The sequence below is a fragment of the Hemibagrus wyckioides genome, linkage group LG13 (assembly GCF_019097595.1).
Source record: "Hemibagrus wyckioides isolate EC202008001 linkage group LG13, SWU_Hwy_1.0, whole genome shotgun sequence".
Classification (NCBI taxonomy): Eukaryota; Metazoa; Chordata; class Actinopteri; order Siluriformes; family Bagridae; genus Hemibagrus; species Hemibagrus wyckioides.
This window is the reverse complement of record NC_080722.1, coordinates 9,615,489-9,632,103: the sequence shown is the minus strand read 5'-3', so window position 1 is coordinate 9,632,103 and position 16,615 is coordinate 9,615,489. Positions and strand designations below refer to the sequence as shown.

General features: G+C 39.6%; 1 protein-coding gene across 2 annotated transcripts; it reads right to left on the bottom strand.

Moving 5' to 3' along the window:
• Positions 1–13,159: 13,159 nt before the first annotated feature.
• On the bottom strand, positions 13,160–16,027 carry zfp36l2 (zinc finger protein 36, C3H type-like 2). Of its 2 annotated transcripts, none has more exons than XM_058406641.1 (2): positions 15,767–16,027; positions 13,160–15,587 (listed from the first exon to the last, which is right to left on the bottom strand). In XM_058406641.1, the coding sequence occupies exons 1-2, from the start codon at positions 15,815–15,817 to the stop codon at positions 14,514–14,516; spliced, it is 1,125 nt and encodes a 374-aa protein (XP_058262624.1). In that variant the 5' UTR covers positions 15,818–16,027; the 3' UTR covers positions 13,160–14,513. The 2 variants fall into 2 exon arrangements, with proteins under 2 accessions (XP_058262624.1, XP_058262625.1); XM_058406642.1 differs by having other exon boundaries at positions 13,160–15,584; positions 15,767–16,026.
• Positions 16,028–16,615: the final 588 nt, after the last annotated feature.

Below are 16,615 nucleotides of genomic sequence, written 5' to 3'. Positions count from 1 at the left end.
TTCTGATAATTTATCAGTAATTTGTGCCTTAACCACTGTAAGAATTCAGAGGAGTATGGCAAAAGTAACCAAGTTAAGCAAAGTTGAAGTAGATGTGTGAAGTTTTGTTTTATTTTCACTGGGAATCTGTGATGTGAAAAACAAACAAACAAACAAACAAAAATAAACCACATTGATAATTTTCATCGAGTTCATGATGAAAGTAATTTCACTTTCATAACACTTGCTGTCAGCAAACTTCCAGTCAAGCGTCAAGCTTATGCTGCAATACATTTGCAAATACATTTGTTAACTCATGTGTGTTAGCTATGTGTCATTGTCACTATAAGAATGACCTTGCAGCTTAAAATATTTGTCACAAGATACCAAATCTGTTGTGTCACATTAGAAAGAAAAAAGAAAATCACACAGATATGGCTCTACTGCATACTGTTGGAACCCATGCATGCAAGCTGAAAGGTGTGAAGTATGAAGTTTTGAAGCATTGACAGGGTAGGTGCTAAAACCACATATACACACAGATTAAACACAAACATGCTTATTCTAGGTAAACTGGTTTAGAGTGACAATTGTCAAGGTAAACAGCTTACAGGTAACAAAATTGTTTAAGAATATCTAGGTCCTTAAAAGAAGTATCTGTATCTGTTTTCTGGGTAACAGACCTGTCCAGATGGACCTTATAAAGACCTAAACAAAACAATGCACAAACCTCCTGCCTCGTCAGTCTCCATAAACCACTGAATGGGATTCACAACACAGACAGGCCCAATGAGGGGAAAATAAACCCAGAATACCAACCACAACAACAAAAAAAACCTCCACAAAAGTTTAAGCACCCCTCCCCAGTAGCCTTGTGTGTTGTGAGGAGCAGCAGGAGGAGCAACAAGAGGCAAGAGAAAACAGAGCTGTAAATACTCACATGTCTGTCACCATGACAGCCAGGGAGCGCAATTTTAGGCAATCCCATGAGGTTTCAGTGCCAAGGGCTAGAGCAGCCAACTGGCACATTGCTGTTGCGTCTGACCGCTGGTGTGCCTGGTCCGGTCAGAGGCACAAGAGAGGTCTTCCTTCTGAGTGACTGCTTAAGATAGGGGCTGTGTTCTTATGTTGATCTGGACCAGGGGCCTCCTAATCTGTTGGAAATTAACATTTAAATAGCCTAAATACTACTCCTACTACCACTTTAAATATTAAATTAATTTAACTAAATGAATTCAAATGCCTGTGTTACAGAGCAATATGACATGTCAAAACATGGCTGTATGCTATGGAATGGACAAATTCCTCCAGTCTTTCATAAAGCATGTGGAGCTCATCTGCTACTATGGATTGGATCTTAATTTTGATGGGGCCACATTCACTGGAAATGTTAATGCAGCTTTTTGTCATGCTGTTCATTAGGGCGCCTGTGACTCTTGCTTAGAGTGCGAGAAAAAGAGAGGGAAAGCCTCTATGCCTTAGGGAGAAAAGGAAAAAAAAAGAAATCTTTTGGAGACCAAGTACAAAAGACAGAGGGAGACTGTGAATGTGGTGGCTGCCAAGCACTGGGAATTCATGGTTAGGTTTTTTATTCCCTCATTGGCAGAGGTTCTGGATTGAAAAGAAGGTCGATGGGGCGAGTTTGCTAGAGGCGACAGATTGCAGATGTCTCTATTGCACTTGTGAAAGTGCCACTCCCCTCCATCACTCCCTTGTATCAAAAAGCTCCATACAGTAGACTGTTCTTTAGTTAGTCTTGAGTGTAGGAAAAGAACATTTCCCGAGAAGGGAACGTTATACATTTACAAATTCACAAAGGCATCAGACTGATTTTTGTTATAATTTTTTTTTACATCTCACATATTTGGTACAAAAAACTAAAAGACTTTTTTTTTTTTTAATTTTTGCAGTTCTGTCAGAGTGTTTGGCCTTTTGTTTTCAGTGTATCCTGTCTCATTGTTTTTTGAGGTCTGAACATGGCACACTTATTCACTCACATGCTGACATTCTGACACAGTTCCCAGTCATTCGTTTTCTGACACATGTTCGGTGTTCCTCAGAAAAAACACTGCAGAGGGATTTCTAGAATTGAAGGGAGTGTATTAAGCACTTCATTCTAAATTCATGCAGAGTTTCCTATCACACATAATATAATACAATCTCCAGATGCTTGGAACTGTGACAAATGGTATTGCGTCAGTTTAAATTCTGCTAGCTAATGTCAGGGCCAGAACATATCTCAGTAACACTATTCTTGGGAATGCTCACAGGTGTAAATAAACTGACCTACATTGCTGAATATGTACCAAGGCCCAATCCTTGCACTCTGAAGGAAAGCTGTGTAAGCTTTTACGTCTTTGCTGCAAGAGTCTATGTTGATTAATAGAGTGATGATACTGACTCTGATATTTACTTGCGCTGGAATTTCTCTAAAGTCTCTCTGTGTAGTCAGGGGGTTGGTGAGATGTGCAGGTATGCTGTGCTTGCACTGCAATCCCTTGTGGCTCTGTTAGCTGAAATAGCGCCTGCCCGCTGAGTAATGGCAGCTCAGTGTGAGAGCTCTATAGAGCGTGCCCAGATGAGCAAAACCCTCCTGGGAGATGGCCGTTACTTTTCCACTCCATCAGCCTGGAGCCAGCCACAGCATCCACCAACCTGCCTAGAGGTTTGAGAAATACAAATATTTTTGTAAAACCACCACACGGATACTCTTGGGGTTTAAAATTTGCTTTAATTCAGCAGTGCTAATGCTCCAGATGTAGGCTAGGGTTTGTTACTGGATGAGGTACGAGATTCTAGTCCTAGTAATCTACATCACTTTAATGAGCAATATATGTCTTTTTATATTGATCATTAAAATCAAAGACAGATCAATTTCAATGGTCAGGTATGTGTGCAGTGATAATTCTGTCGATAAGGCTCTGTACTGTACTCACTGCAAATACAGCGTATACCAGAGAGAAAATGTTGTATCTTCTCTCAGTTTTAAATGTAATTTTCCCAATTAGGTCCACATATATCATGAATACAATTGTCAACAAATACAAAAACAGAAAAGTTAGACTTGACCATAGTGTTTTCCCAAGCACTATTACACCTAATTTAACTCATCAAGAAATCAGCAAGCATTTTATTGCTTAAAGTTGAAAGAGAAAAAATCCAAAAACACATTAGTTGTTGATGGTGGTGGGGGTGTTTCTTCTTAATTAATTAATTTGCTTCAGAAGTGTGAGTTGCGTTTAATTGCTGGATCCTAGAAGTACCATGCCCCATTAATGAACAGGTTTCTGGGAACTGTATCTGATCTGTCCCAAACCCTTTTGGATGTGTATGCTTTTCCATTTAACACACAACAAAGGGTTGTTAGGTTGGCCCATCTGGGGGAACCACTAAAAGTCCTATGTGGAATACAGCAACACTTTTTTTCACTTTTAGGAAAGATTCCAAATAGAACCCCTTTTGAAAGCTGCACAAACCTAAATTCTAGATATGTTTGAAGGTGGTTGATTATGTAAAATCTTACAATGGAGGGTTTCCCTTATAGAAAATATTTCATAACCACCCAAAGAAACCTTACAGAGCTCATTTTTATGTTATTTCAGTTTTGAATGAGGAATTGGATTTGAAGCACTTTTTTAATGATTTTTACCTAAATGGCTGATTCCATGCAGTAAGTAATCAATTATTTACACATCTGCTGGCCACTATATTTGAGTTATTGTGTCAGAGCTCTCTCAGAATATGGCAAATTTCACAGAGTAACAGCTGCAATTTAGCTGTTGAACTTCAAAGGTTCACAGTATCATGCAGTCAATCATTAATCGAAGGGTTAGCAATGGTGGCAGTGATAAAGCCATACAGTATGAGATCTCTTATGCTTCACACTTGTGCATGAGGGTATTTCCACAGTTCACATGAGTGAAGGCTTCAGTAATTAACACTACTCCTTTTCAGCTTTAGTCTGAGCATGCGTGTGAAAGCTGCAGTCTTTCTAAGGCAGTTCAACATTTTATGGCCCTGTGATGATGCTCCTGCAGAAGCATGTCAGTCGGGCCTACGCTGTTATCTGCTGTGGGGGATTGGGAGAGGCTGTCAGAACAAGTAAAAAACAAGTAAGTGGAGTCGGAAGACACACGTCAAAGCAACCAAGTATTTTTATGTACGTGAATATGCACTTGTCCTTAGGATGTCTCCCTTGTGTAATAATGGAAAGTATGCACTGTCGATTTACTTTCCACTGTGAGTCAAGCATGTAAAAAAACATTCTCTCTCTAGCATGACTATCTATCAGATGAATGGGATAAGTTCCTTCAGAATAAACATGCATGGGCACCTTGCCTCTTTCAGCATATTCATGTCAGTACTTTTCCAGTGTCAGTTCTGGAGCACCCCAACATGGCAAAACTCAATTTTACACTCAATCCTCTACGCTTAAGCCAAAACATCACCTCGTCATGACGGGGAACACTAAACTGTGCACATCAGGAAGTTATAAGGCCAATTTTACTTGACTTATCACACAGTATAGTCACACTCAGAAACAGCTGGAAGGTGTATGGTGCATGGTGTACATAGTGAACATGCAAAAGTGTGAAATGTATTTCTATATCAGGCATGTGGTTTTTGGCTTATGACATGTAAGCCCAAACACACACATACACACACAGATGCATACATTTGCATATATCTTGCATACATCTTACTGTCCTTGTATGGACTTCCTTTGACATAATTATTAATGCACTTAATTAACTCTGATGTGGCACAGTGAAAAGCATTGTTGCAACACAACTCTAGGATCCTGGGTTTGATCCTGAGCTCTGTTTGCTGTCTGTTTGGAATTTTGATTGGAATCATAACCACAGTGACCCTGAGACGGATAAAGCAGTTACTGAAGATGAATAAATGAAAAATTTATGTTATGTGTACACCTCAATTTGACAGTAATCTTAAAGTTGGCAACCAGTAGGAAATATTTATTCATAAAACCTGCTGTTCTTATTTTAAAATAAGCATTTGTCCATGTGGCCAAAATGTCTCCAAAAGGAACAAAAATGTTTAGATATCCCTATCCTTCTGTGGACATTTGGTCCCCAACAAGATAGAAATACATGGCCCCACCCTCACAGCCACCATACCACCCAAACACCCACTCACCCACCCACACACATGAGATGATATGAGCACATGCCTGACATGCAGCAACTGTGTGGTTTTCTGATTAACTGATAAAGCCCAAAATGCTCTTAAGATGTCTGTTCTTTTTCCTGAATCATCACACACTCTTCTGTTTTCAGTCTCTACAAACACTTGGACTCCTTGTTAATGATCTGTAGATCTTGGATATCCTGTTATTATTTGTTGTTGAACATTATCCTGAGCTGACTGTCAGCAAGAACGAAGTGAATGGCATAAAACCTTGCAAACATTTTACTCCACTTTAGCTCCCAAGCCCTAATGGCGAAAGACATCTTAGATTTTCTCAGTTAGTTGGGTGGCAGTTAGTTTTGGGTGGTGGTAATCACACTAATCATATACAGTTTTGCATGTTCTCCCAGTGTTCATGTATGCCTAAAATAAAGTGGATACAAATGCTAAATGAACAATTTACATACAGTGCCCAAGAAAATAGGGGCACATTTAAATAACATCATTGAACATCTTTGCATATATACAGTGTGTAATTCACTGATTATAAGACTAGGGTTTTTTGGACCATCAAGACAGTGAAGCCTGGAAAATTAAAGTAAAATTTACAGGCTGATCCAACTTACATTAATTTGATCATAACAACTCATAATTTAAGACAGTGGGGTTTATGGCCAACATGAACCTATATGCACTCCTGACAACATCTGATTCTCAACTGGATTCTGGTCTGGGGAACATGACAATGGCATCATTAGGCAGTTCCAGAAACTGCCTACACACTCCTGCCACATGAGGCCAGGCATTGTCATACACCAAGAGAACCCACTGCACCTGCATATGTTCTGACAATAGATTTGATAAAATATATTTTATCCCCAAACATAAATGCAGCTAGGGTAATGATTGCTAGCATTGTAGAGGCCTGTGTGACCCTTCAAAGATATTCCTCCCCAGACCATCACTAACTTACCACCAAACTGTTCATGGTCATGCTGGATGTTGTTGCTGGCAGCATAACGTTCCCCACTACATCTCTAGACTATTTAATTTCTGCCACATGCTCAGTGTGAACTTGGTCTCATCTGTAAAGAGAAGGGGCCACCAGTGGTGGACCAGCCAATTGTGGTGTTCTCTGGCAAAAGCCAATCAAGATGCATGGTGCAGAGAGTGTCAGGCCCCCATGCCACATTCATGTAGTCTGGTTCGGACACTTTGGTAATACACCTGCACACCAGTAGCCTGCTGAAGGTCAGTTTGTAGGGCCCTGGCAAAAACTGATTCACAATCACTTATAAATGTAATAATCACTTATATAATGTTCCACTGATACATTTACAGCTTCAGGACATAGTTTAGATAGAATCGGCTTTCTACAGTTTTATCTTCAGTTGTGTCTGAAATAGACACATCTAGCACAATAGAAAACCTGAAATGAACCCTTTGGTCTGTAGCTTTACGTATCTGCAAACCAAATCAAGCACTTCAGTTGTTGCTACTATTCTAAGTTTACTATCAAATTTAGAACAACCAGAAACATATAAACATCCAGAGAACTCTTTGTGCTTTCACACATACCCTTATTTAATTGGGAATTAGGGAAAAAAATGTTTACTTGATCAGGGTACATTTAGTTCTACACTTCATTTAGTAGTGCTGTACTGTACTGTCCAGGTGAAAATACTAATAGGGAACCTTCACTATAAGCCACCCCACCCCCCACCCCCATGTATGATCCCTTCATCGCAGTGTCACTTTAGGCCACTTCACTCTCACACCTAAATTAACATGAACTTTTAACCTCCCACACACACCTGGAGATGGAAAGCCAGGCCCTGGGGCAAAAAGGCTTGTACATACAGCTCTTCCAGTCCAAAAGTACAAGTGAAAGAAATATACATCCTCCATAAACTGTGTAAGCCAGTGCAAGATCTTTCCTACAGAATTACTGCATACACAAATGTATAACAAGGCTTTATAGCTCATGATTGATTTTTACAAGGCAAAATTACCAAGAGCATGAGTAGGTTTATCACTAATATATAATTTGTCTAGGACATGGTGCTGTGGCTATGCTTCATCTTGCTATTCATGGGGGACAAAGTCCTATACCGTGAGGCTGGATATTGTTTTATATGCTTTGGTGTGTCTGTGAGTATAGTTCAGTTCTCACAGACTTGTGTTTGTTTACTGGTCTCTCAGACACAGAGTGAATATTACTGAGTGTTACTAAACTACAACACCTGGTACAGGACAAAAACAGGGTGATTAAAATAATTAAAACCAAACTGAACACCCTTAGCCTTACAAGCTCTTTTAACTGTTGACTATATACTAGATGAATGATTTGTAACAGTTGCTTACACTGGGTTTAATAGGTAGTTATGATATTTCCTTATCCACATTGGTTGTTATCACCATGTTACTCCTCTAGTTAGATGCTGGTCTGTAATAGTCCCCTTGTTGTAATGGAACTAATAGATTTGTGTGAATAACAAATATTATTGAATAATTAAGCATTACATAGAGCATTCACGTTTAGGGGTTTAAACTAAATATCTCTAGCATTTGTAGCAACAAATGTAGCATTTTTATGGAAAAATGGTTTAATGGGAACCACTAGGACAATACCCATTAGGAAATTAAACAATGAATTTTTGATTTAAAACATGTCTCATCTGAACACACTCTTGTATCTCAGAATTTTGGGTTAAATATGGCACTAGTCAGTAAGTGAATATTAGGCTTGCAACAATGACAAGGGATCAGTCAATGCAGGTGCCACTGCAGAGAACCAGCTGTTCTCTAGCCTACAGATAATAGCAAACATAAGTGTGTATATATGATTTGTGAAATTATTACCTGACAATTATCTGACAAGGCAGCTATGCCTCGAAAACCCAACATGGGATTAAGTGAGCGTCAGCAGACATATTCAAGTGAAGCAGTCAGGCAGCTGGTTGGAGGTTTTGTAATCCATGCTTTTCCAACATTAAACTTCTCAACATGGTCACAGATTACACACATTCCTGCAGATTCTCTCTCCTTCTCACACAACACACCCAGATACACATCATTTGAAGTGTTTACTTAATCAAACATTCAGCAAATTCAAGTTTGAACAAACTTTTGAAGTATAATAGGATTTTTGCAGCATAATACTGAAAAATAAAACAATTTACTACTAACTTGAACATGACATTGGTACTGATTTTCTATGTTTGTCTGCAAACTTTGGTCTCAAGCAGTTCTTTCTGTGACCTATATGAGGGGGAAGTTAATGATTGGTCGTGAACATCTCATTTCCAGTCAGGTGAAACAGAGCAGCCATTCTCTCTCATCAGCCTCAAACTCAAGGTCAGTTTCGTGCATGCTTCACACTGACGTCAATGTAGGTTCCTAGCAGCATGTGTGCCTAGCTGCATATTATGCCTTTTGACCTATTTAGCATGCAAGAGGAAGACATCACAGAAAAGAAAACTCAAAAGAAAGTCTCTGCAGCCAAAGTGCAGTTGCATATTAAATAACCTAATCAACAACCATGGGAACTTTTTTCCTTCATTCAGCCAGCTCACTATATTTCACTCAAGCCAAGTAGATTACGTAATCACATCTGCAGGCCAAAAACATGGACTTTAGAGTAAACAGGTTGTGCTATTGTTCAATGCTATAGTATTCAAATCAAATCCCAGATGGGACCGCTCATTTCCTTTTGTTTAGATCTCAGCTAAACATGTTGCTTTTGGAGTGTCCCTGGTATTTATTGTTGTGCCTCATGATGTGGCAGATTTGCTGCACTTATCTGTTAATGTTTGTGCCAGAATCCACTGTAAGTCTATCTATATAATGATGTTCCCCTCCATAGATTAGAGATGATCACTTTTTAAACAGTATCATTGACTCCTAATGTTTACTGGGATCAAAATTCTATCTAATCAGCCAATCCTAGAGCAGCAGCACAACAGCCCACTGTAGTCACATAATAGTGACTACAGTGAGCACAGGCTTACAGAAACAGAAAACTTCCCTCAGTCTTTTTCCAATCTTCCAATATTTGTCCACTGTAGCCTCAGATTCCTGCTCTTGGAGTAGAACCTGATGTGTTTTTTTTTTTGCTGAAGCCCATTTGTGCCAAGGCTTAACATGTTGCCCATTCTGAGATGTGTTTCTGTTCATTATGGTTGTAACGAGTGGTTACTGGAATTACTGTTGTGTGTGAAAAACCCCGAAAATCAGCAGTTTCTGAAATATTCAAACCAGTCTGTCTGGCACCGACAGCCATACCAGGTTCACTAAGGTCATATTTTTATCCCATTCTAATATTTGATGAAAACATTATTTGAAAATTTGCATGAATGTGCAGGTATACAGGTGTTCCTCTCAAAGTGGTTGGAGATTGTATATCTATGTAAAGTTCTTTTCCATAGGTTATAGTTTATCACTCTTTAAACATTAACATTAACTCTTTTTTTATAGAGCAAATTCTGGGAGCAAAATGCATTATCATACACCTCTTTCACTTATCTTTATGATTTCACCTTTTATCCTTATGTCTATATGGACACAGTAGGCACTCTTAAACTCTTACATTACTCATTGTGCTTTATTGTTTTCTGTGCTGATTGCTTTCAGATAAGACAGTAAGTAAACAATATGGCTGCCACAGAAGCAGTTTGCATTGAATTGGTTATGGCCATGGCGCTTTCTTTAAGGAAGGAAATATTCACTCAGAGCTCTAGGACTCCAACACTAGAGGAAGAGGAAGAGGAAGAGGAGGGTGGAACTTCCTTGCCTTGTGCAAGGAGACATCACGGATCACTCCATGCACACACTTCTGTCAGCAAAACAGGAAACTCACAGTTAGCTAGTTCGTTTGTCACAGGTGCACAACCACTAAAGATAAGCTCGAGCCAGACCAAAACATGGTCCTTTAGCATTCAGTACAGCCATCCTGTTCCTGAAAATGTGGCCTTATTAAAAGCACAGCCACTCCCAATTTCTCATAAACTCTCCCATGCACTCCCCCAGCTTCCTAAAGCCTTCGAGGTTCATGTTTGATATTTGCAGTAAATATCTTGGCCTTTGGGAGGTAGCTCAAACCATTTCCCAGAAAGCACTGCTCTGATTACAAACATGGCCACCATGGTCTCTAACTGTAAGTTCACACGCTCAAGTTCGCCTGAGTACTAATATCTCACACCTGGTCTCAATCATCACCACACACATATAAACAGGCTTATAGCACCAAGACGTATTACTTCAGCTCTGTTCCTCATCTGATGTACCCAAGCCTTTTGTTTTATGATTGCTATTTCTGGGTTTTGACCTTTGTTTGTTTCCACATTTCACAATTATCATTTCATTCTCTGAATGCTAGTTTGAATGGCGCCTGACCTACTGCCTGACTTTGGATTATGTGATTACGATTGAGGTTTAGATTTGTTTGCATGGGCCAGTCTTTATTTTTAATAAAAGCATTCACCACAACTGTTGCTGTCTTTAATGCTTAATGAAAATATAGCAGTCTTTAACAATTTATGTACAACAACCCAAAACATCCACAGAAATCAACAGAAAAAGTAGTCTGGAAAAAAAGGAAACAAAACACACAAAAAACCCATGTAAAATCATCTTGCCATGACCATTTCAGTCTCCTCTGAAGAAAGACAGTGCATGACAACCTGCCAGAGGTCCTGCTTCAGGAAGCATTATTCAAATAGGAGGAGGCAGTTATTAAGGTACATGATTTAAATCACATTTTGAAAGTGATAGCTTTCTTACTATTAATATCAACATAACATACAGTATTTAACCATATTATTGTTTTTTATACATGTCTAAGTACAGATTTATTTTTACAAACCAAATATAGGCATGTTATTTAAATGTGCACAGTAATAACCATAATAATACATAGATTTTTTTAAACATTAGAAGCAGGTAAAATTCTTACTGGAGTCCATTTGGCATTATTCATTGGCATAGCTTTAATAATGCTGGGTTGTGGTTTCCATCACTGTAAGAAACTCCTTTTATGATTTATGGACCTCTGGACCCCACTACTGTATTAATAATAACTTTTCGTGGCATGTCTCATCTTACTCTCTCAAGCCTTAGTTTGAGTATTTCTGTGTGACTGTAGATATGTCTGCCTATGTCTGCCTATTTTCAGCTTCTTGCACTTCTGCTTCTATTGGTGTGTTGTTTAATTTTGCAAAGGTGCATGAAGTAAAATTACGTGTAGCTGCCACAGTTCCCAATCCAAAAATTCATTTTCATGCTGTGTTAAGCTTTACCACCGTTCCACTAAATAACCTTGCCATGCTATGTTTTGCCCCCATAAATAATGTTCATGTCCTGAAAGCTTGCCACATGTTCTGTCTTGATCCACTTTATACATGCATTATTTTAAATGCTAATTGCATCCACCTGAACACTGTACGGTCAAATAACAGCTACTCCCTTCATCCTATCCATCACTGTTTGCCATCTTTGTCAACTTATGCACTGATATAACACATATACGGGTATATTTTTGGTAAACATTCACATGTGGCCTTAGGGAGCATAGTGTTGAATATTCTGGCAGCTAATGTAGCAACAAGCTGAACACATGCATTTCGCAATCCTCCAGGTTGGAGCAGCGTGGGAATGCAACTCCATTTAGTATTAACCTGAATTGTTTACCAGGCATTGTTCACAGTGTCTGCAGTTGTGGTTCTATACAGTGAATAAAGTACTAATAAGTGACCATGACCTCTTTTATGCCCATTGATAAGCATTCAAACAGCAATAAACATCAGCAACAACATCCTGAGGATCACTTTTTTAGGCTCAACAGGGGTAACAAAGAACAATATCAGAATGTTCAATAATATATTCAATTAGGTTCTATGTAAGTTTGAAAACATCCAAATGTTCATAGAATGCTGTTCACACAAATTTCCCAGGTGGTCAAACCTACGATTATAGAACCTGCTATGTTAACTTCCTACAGGTTAATATATTTCAGCATCACCCTAAAACTCTAAATACCTTTAACTATCCAAAGGGTTTTTGAGAAATCTATTTTAAGAGAACTTCTTAAAACTGTTAGCTTAAGAAATGATTTATCCTGGTGATTGAAGAATTCTTTATTTTCAGCATTTCTCAAGTAGGAAAATTTTACTTTTAATTCAAGCAGAGCTAAAATAAGGCCACACTAGATGAAACACTTGTGTGTGGAAGCCATGGAAAGAAAAATGAAGAACAGCTTTGTTCCCAAGGGCCCCTAATCAGGGAACAGAGTATGTTTCCTGCTATTGTAATGCCAGGTTCATTAAGGGCTGACAGCCACTTTTTCCTCACATACACATCTGCACTTACTCACTCACACACACACACCTCTACACGCATTCAAACATGGTCTCACACAAGCTTAAGCAAACATTTGAACAAATTCAGATCTGTGAATGCACACTGGACAAAGCTCCTTCGTAATGCTTGCACAAGGTTAAGAGCTTTGTCTTAAGTCCGGAGGATGTTAATATTTGCTGACCTCCTTATCTTTGAGCAAACTCCTGTGCTGATACATTGACTGTTTTTTTGGTTTTTTTAAATTGCCCTCCTATGCGAATACCTGACTCTGAGAACTTTATCATTAGCCTGACTGTTTTTTTTATTAAATAATCTTTAGTAAGAAGCAATGGAAACTTTGAAATCCATTACAATTTGCAAGATTCTGCTTGCATGGTTTAGAAACTGATCACATACTTTGGAGTATACACACACACACACACAGTGCTTGCTATTCAAAGCAGACCAGTCTGGCTCTCTCAACCTTTTGAAAGTGTACCAAACTATGACTTTGTGGGAGCTGTTCTTCTCAAAGAAAGGCAAGAGGGAGGGTATTGAGACGGAGAATAGAGAACAGAGAATAGTCAATCATTTACAGTCCCATGCCAATAAGAGCTCTTTTCAGCTTGAATGAGCTCCATCCCAAGACTAAAACACATCCCTTTTGTGTTCTTAAAGAAATTTTCAACTCTCATCCTTTTATTTAAAAGGTATCTTTATTAGGATATCACTGTAAAATATTTCAAAGTACAAATTGATGCCTCTGCATACACAATCCCTCATAAATCAAACTGACCTGTCTTTACATTCAAACTTATTTACTTCTTCCAATCCAAGTAGTCCAACTGATCACTACAATTTAACTATGTTATACAACATATTTTCAAAGTACTTTCCCGACCAGCAAGTTTAGTTCATCTATATGAAGTGTAAATACAAACTGTATTTTTTAAAAATATTATTATAAGGAATGGTGTATTCAAAATTATCCAAAATGAAAACGATCACAATTGAGTAAAAGCAATTTAAATAGTCTAAATCAATGTAATCTTGATCTATATAAACAAAAGCTACATTCAACTGAATTTGCTTGACATAGGCACTAAAACATAATCCATAGTTAGGCAGATCTGCAGAATGTGAGATCATTTACTCTCCATAGGCACATTTTAGAAAGTTAACATCAAGATAATAACTGACTGCTACATTCTCTGGCACTTGACTGAAATAGTGCAACTATGTGCAAACAAAAGTTTTTATTTATTTTTTTGGTTGTCTGTATTGTCCCTATGTTTTGTGATGGTTTGAATTGTGAAAGGCTAGCCCAATATTACATGTTGTAAAGACTCCTATACATCCTATACAAATCCAATGCCCAGAGATCCTCTCAAACCCCCCTCAAAAAAAAATAAAGAAACGAGGCCTCTTTAGATGCTCCCACAATTTTAACACATATCGTAAACAAAACTATAATAAATAGCATACAATTTATAAATTATTAACTTATTTACAACACACAACCCCTCCAAATATAACAAAAATATATTATTAGAAAAAAAAAACACAAGTGATTCCAGATTAACAATGGAGATCATAATCATAATTTAAAAAGAAATATAAATGTATTGCTTTAGACTTGATAAATACTACATGGACTCAATTGATCCACAGAGGCCATATTTTTCACATGACAATAAATAAGTTAAATAGATTTCATAGCATGTAGCAAAGCGCAATGAGAGCACTTAAAACGCATTAATAAATGCGGAGACATTCCATCAGCAGCAAAAACTGCACTGACTGACACACGCCATATGGGGGCGCTGTGGAAACAAGGCACATCACACGTTTTTCCCGACGTAGCTACTTTATCGGACAAAAACAAGAGCCCTTGATTAGACCCTTTAGCTATAGGCTATATAAAAAGGCACCTTCTTGTTTATTTGTTGTTTTTTTAAAAAAACTCAAACCTGGGGTGACCTGCTTAACAAAACACCATCTGTGATTAATAATAATAATAATAATAATAATAATAATAATAATAATAATATTCAGTCGTCTGAGATAGACAGTCTGCTGAAAATTGGCAGACGTCTGTTTGAATCCAGACTGGGCGACTCGGAGCCACTGATCGTGCCGGACGAGCAGCGGGAGCCGCTGACGAAACTCTCCGGGTCCGAGAGGGAGTCCAGAGGGCTTGGCGGGGAGTCAAACACTGGTGGGGAATCAGAGATCAGGCGCACTGGTGCTACTGGGAACGGAGACGAAGTTTGCGGCCCGTACGAGGCCTGTCCATTGAAAGCACTTTGGGCGTGCGGAATTAAAGGGGCGAGGAAAGCCTTTAGGTCCTGCTCAGGGATCCCAAAGGCGTTTAGGCAGTGTGGACTCGGAGCCAGGGAGTCCTCGAAAAACGAGAGCGCGCAGGAGGTGGGCGGCGGCGGAGTGCGAGACGTAGGGCTCTCGATCATGGCACCGTGCGAGCTTGAGAAGCCCGAAAAACTCAAGCTGTGGTGCAGCCTGGGTCTGTCCTTTTGCGTAAAAAACGTAGCCGAGTCCTTCGCGGCAGGGAGTGCGCACTCGCCTCGATGGAGTCTCATCTGCGTGTTTGAAGCGGCTCTGCGCTCGTCGACGTTGTGGATGAAGTGGCAGCGCGGGCCGTATGGACAGAAACCAATGGTGTGAAATGTGCGGCAAGGTTCGGTCTTGTACTTGGGATGGCGGGAAAGATTACGCAGTTCGTGGTAGCCGTGCGCAAACTGGCACTTCTCGCCGTACTTGCAGGAGCCGTTTTCCTCAAAAGGCCTGCACAGCTCGGTTTTGTAGCGAGTGGAGTTGATCTGAGAGCCAGGCTTGGGTTGGAGCATTTCCTGCAGTTGTTGACCACGGTCCCCTGACTCGCTAAAGCCGCGGTCGCGAAACTTGTTCTCCTTATTCATATATGCTGGTGTAGGGCTCTCCTTGCCACCGCTGATGGAGTCCATGTGGCTGATGGAGTTGGCCCGGAAGTAGCCGCCCGCGTTGAACCTGTTATTGTTTTTATTGGAGGTGGAGAGCGGTATCCCTACGGTTCTCCTATCCAACACGTTGTTCAGGTGCACTGCATTTGAGGCTTGGCTTTTCTCCTGCTGGAAAAAAAGACAATCGTTTAGTCATGAGTCCGTTAGACTGATATATTAGTCTTTACACTATTGCCAAAATTAGTTACCGACACCCAGCTCTCACGTTACAGCGTCAACATGAGGCTTGAGCTATGCACAGTCTAAACAACTCTGACACGCTGTACTTTTTGGAGCGATTTCCTTACCCTGTACAACAGGTCGAAGTCGTAAACGGAAGATAGTACTGAAGCCGACATTTTCTTCAGCGAGTTCCAGCTCAAAAAAAAGGTGTCGGACCGTGAGGGATCCTTGTGTCCAGTAATGTATCCACGGCTGGTGTTTTTTCCTCTTGAGATTCTTATGGTGAATAGAGATGAGAGAGCAGACAGGTCACCGCACTGCTCTGTTCTCTTCAGTGCTCAGTGAGCCCTGGCTGTGGGGAGTGTCGCGCTTTGGCGAACTTCGCACATGTATATAAATGCCTTACAGTTGTTTTAGGGGTGGGGCTTGATGGTCGAGAGGGAGTGTTTTGGTGGTCTAGGGGAGAGGCTTATAAAGTTTTTGCGACACACTTGAGATTTTCTGTAATCTGGTGACTCAGAGACGCGCTGAGGCTTCTTTGAAAACTTTTACTACTAATACTCCTGCTTAAATAGCATCCTATGTTAATCTGCTATAAGTTTGCAACATAGTACACCCCGATCCAAACATCTACTGACAAATCCGAGGCAACTTTTCCAATGGAGATTTGTGTCCAATTTCCCACGATAACAAGGCTATATGGTTTAAGACGTAGATGCCCCATGCCATTCTGCAAACCGGAAGCACTCGGAAACTAATTGCATTCACCGCAAAGCGGTTTCCTCCAAGGCGTCCATGGGCTTTAAACAGGCCAACCTTAAATAAACCAAAAAGCAGAACGGTGCTCTGCTTCACTAAAACAGTTATTCGTGTGAAAGAAGAACATTGACTAGCCTAACAGCGCCACCCATCGGCTTATAATAATAATAATAATAATAATAATAATAATAATAATAATAATAATAATAATAATA